At 37.1% G+C, this 2,615-nt stretch overlaps 1 protein-coding gene across 1 annotated transcript in view; it reads right to left on the reverse strand.

Moving 5' to 3' along the window:
* Window positions 1–1,046: 1,046 nt before the first annotated feature.
* The window catches only part of LOC111387611, a 4,076-nt gene continuing 2,507 nt past the window's right edge, over window positions 1,047–2,615 (reverse strand). The window contains exons 3-4 of the mRNA XM_023012180.1: window positions 1,816–1,893; window positions 1,047–1,742 (exon numbers count right to left, since the gene is read on the reverse strand). Of these exons, the coding sequence (XP_022867948.1) occupies window positions 1,371–1,742; window positions 1,816–1,893 (450 nt within the window). The 3' untranslated portion in view covers window positions 1,047–1,370. The remainder of the gene's footprint in view (window positions 1,743–1,815; window positions 1,894–2,615) is intronic.

A 2,615-nucleotide genomic window follows, 5' to 3' on the forward strand; every position in this document is an offset into this window, starting at 1 on the left:
AGAGAGATTGGATAAATGGACAACGATGCGATTTGAATAATGTTAGCTATCAACGCGATTGTTCATCATCAATCTATGTGGTAATAGAGTCATTGTCATCTTGTTCAATAAATTAAAATGTATCTCAAGTTTATTGAATGATATAGTAGTGACACCACTATCATATCAACCGATGATGAGCAACAATAGTTATAAATAGAATTACTCATGCGTTTTACCTCCTAAATATAAATGGCCATGTAGTTATCGAACTATCGAAATTGATGTGGCAACCAAAAAGTTAAATAATAGATTATTCCAATAGTTGGAAAAGTCAACTCAATCAAAATTGGTCAAGATCAAGAAATCAACAAGAACATCTCTAAGAGATTATTCATTTTTAAAGAGCGTATTGTACATAAAAAAATTAATTTTAAAGAATAAAATGTTTTTAGAGCTATAATTTGAGGATTTATGGATAAAGATCAAGCTCTTGACGCAAGACATGTACACAAATTGCCAACACATTCCAATCTGTGACCCATAACTTGCTTGATATGTGATTGTAGCCTCGTGTAATTTGTTATTAATGTGTAACTGATATTGATGTTATTATGACCATGATCCGTTTAATTAAGTCAAAAGTCAACATTTTATCCAAGGTCACGAAACGTTACCAACTGAAATTTAAATTTTTTCCATGCCTGTTGATCGTGTTCATGTATACAGAATTGTTTGCATGGACCATACCATACGTACCGAATTTTTTTACCTAATCTTTTACCTACTACTCACAATAAGAGGTGAGAGCCACGGCTCGGCATTATTTAATACACACAGGGCCCACATGTTATGTGAGAGCGGGGACACAGTTCGGTAGTCCCCCCTATGTACATACATTTTTTTCCTTGTTTGCATTAACAAAACACAGTTTACCGAGCCATTTCTCGATTTTTCAAGCAAACAGGCCAGCCAGTCCAGCATTGGTTAAACAATGTTCTATTTGCTTCCGATAAATTTGCTAAATTTCTTAATAGAATAAGCATAAGATAATAAAGAAAATGAAATTGACATCGCCAAAGAGAGACAAATGCTAAAACACGAAATAACACAGGAATAAACAGTGCAATTCAAGAAGATATTGCTATTTCACTTCTACCCAGACAAGAAAGATTATAGCTCCCAATTCAAAAACAAAATGGTTGTAAACCACACACCAGAAAATCTAGAGAAGGAAACCAGTAAGAAGTAAACGACTCACTTAGCAAGGGAGGAGACTGGACCGTATTTGATAGTATTAGAGAGCAAAAACGATGTTATAATCTGTCTACTCTAATATCCAATCCTGTCCAGCGCTGCATCCCGAACTTTGCCCCAGACGAATTTAAGATTTATGACTCTGTTTGAACATGGGCAGCTTGACCAGCATGGTAACCAAAATTCCCACTAAAACCCCGGCCACCCCTTCCTCTGAAATGATTGTTCCGGGGGTAATAATTGCCCGGCTGGTCATAGAATTGGCTGCGGCCATTCTGATAGCCTCCCCTACCGCTGCCTCGACCTCCACGACCGTTAGGATATCCTCCTCTACGGCCACCCCCATTCCCGCCTCGTCCACCTCTATAATTCTGATACGACCGCCGAGGAACATACTGTTGATCCTTTGATTCATGATCCCTAAAATTTTGCTCCACTTCTGTATTTGGGGTGACAGGCTCCATTTGAGGTTGTACTGCTGAGTTTTCTACTTCTGATCCTCCTCCCTGCAACCAAAATAATAAATCAATGATAATACCATAAACATAAAACTGTCCATTAGGAGAATCAATATAATACCAGATGACGTTCGTCCACATGTTCAGATTGATCATCATAAACTTCATTGCCATGTGCTTGTGCATTGGGTGATTCTACCTATATAGAACATTCGAAAATAAGAAAAAGGTGAGAACAGAGAGAGCCTCAGCAAGGAACTAAAGAAAAAAATTTAAATTCAGACAGATTAATGATCGCTTTAAACATGAAATTCAAAAATGACCAATTAGCAGACGCAATCAAACACATAAATCGGAATTGTGTATTCTGAAATACAACTTGATAATGCTACAGATGGAAGGAATCCTCCGCTGGTGAGTGCACGTGCAGTGTGAAAACTGAAGCATCTAATTCCAATGCATATAGCTCTAATTAAAACACAGGCACGACACCCCCCTTTATTTTCATTCCATATACATCATCTTCCATGCTCATTAAACCTGTCTAAACAACACAGACTATCATTAAGAATTCAAGTATAGTTTAGTCACTCAGTCGAGCCAAAGCCCCGGATATCTTGTATGCATTACTCCAGGACACTATTCCCAATAAATAGGTAAAAAGAGCAAACACAGAAGCACAGAATATCAGATTTTTATACAAGCCTCCCTATCCCCACCTTGGGATAGGTAGGAAGGTGAACAGCATCATTTTCACCTAGATATATAGCATCACACTTTACAAGACAAATTTCCTAGATCTAACAGGATCACTTCTGGCATGTGTGAGAAATACTGTTAGTCATGCATATTCATGTATATTTAATTCTCTCAAATGGTGAAATATAGATCACAAAGTAACCATTAAAAACATTATTTTAA

This window comes from Olea europaea, unplaced genomic scaffold, assembly GCF_002742605.1.
Source record: "Olea europaea var. sylvestris unplaced genomic scaffold, O_europaea_v1 scaffold4116, whole genome shotgun sequence".
Classification (NCBI taxonomy): Eukaryota; Viridiplantae; Streptophyta; class Magnoliopsida; order Lamiales; family Oleaceae; genus Olea; species Olea europaea.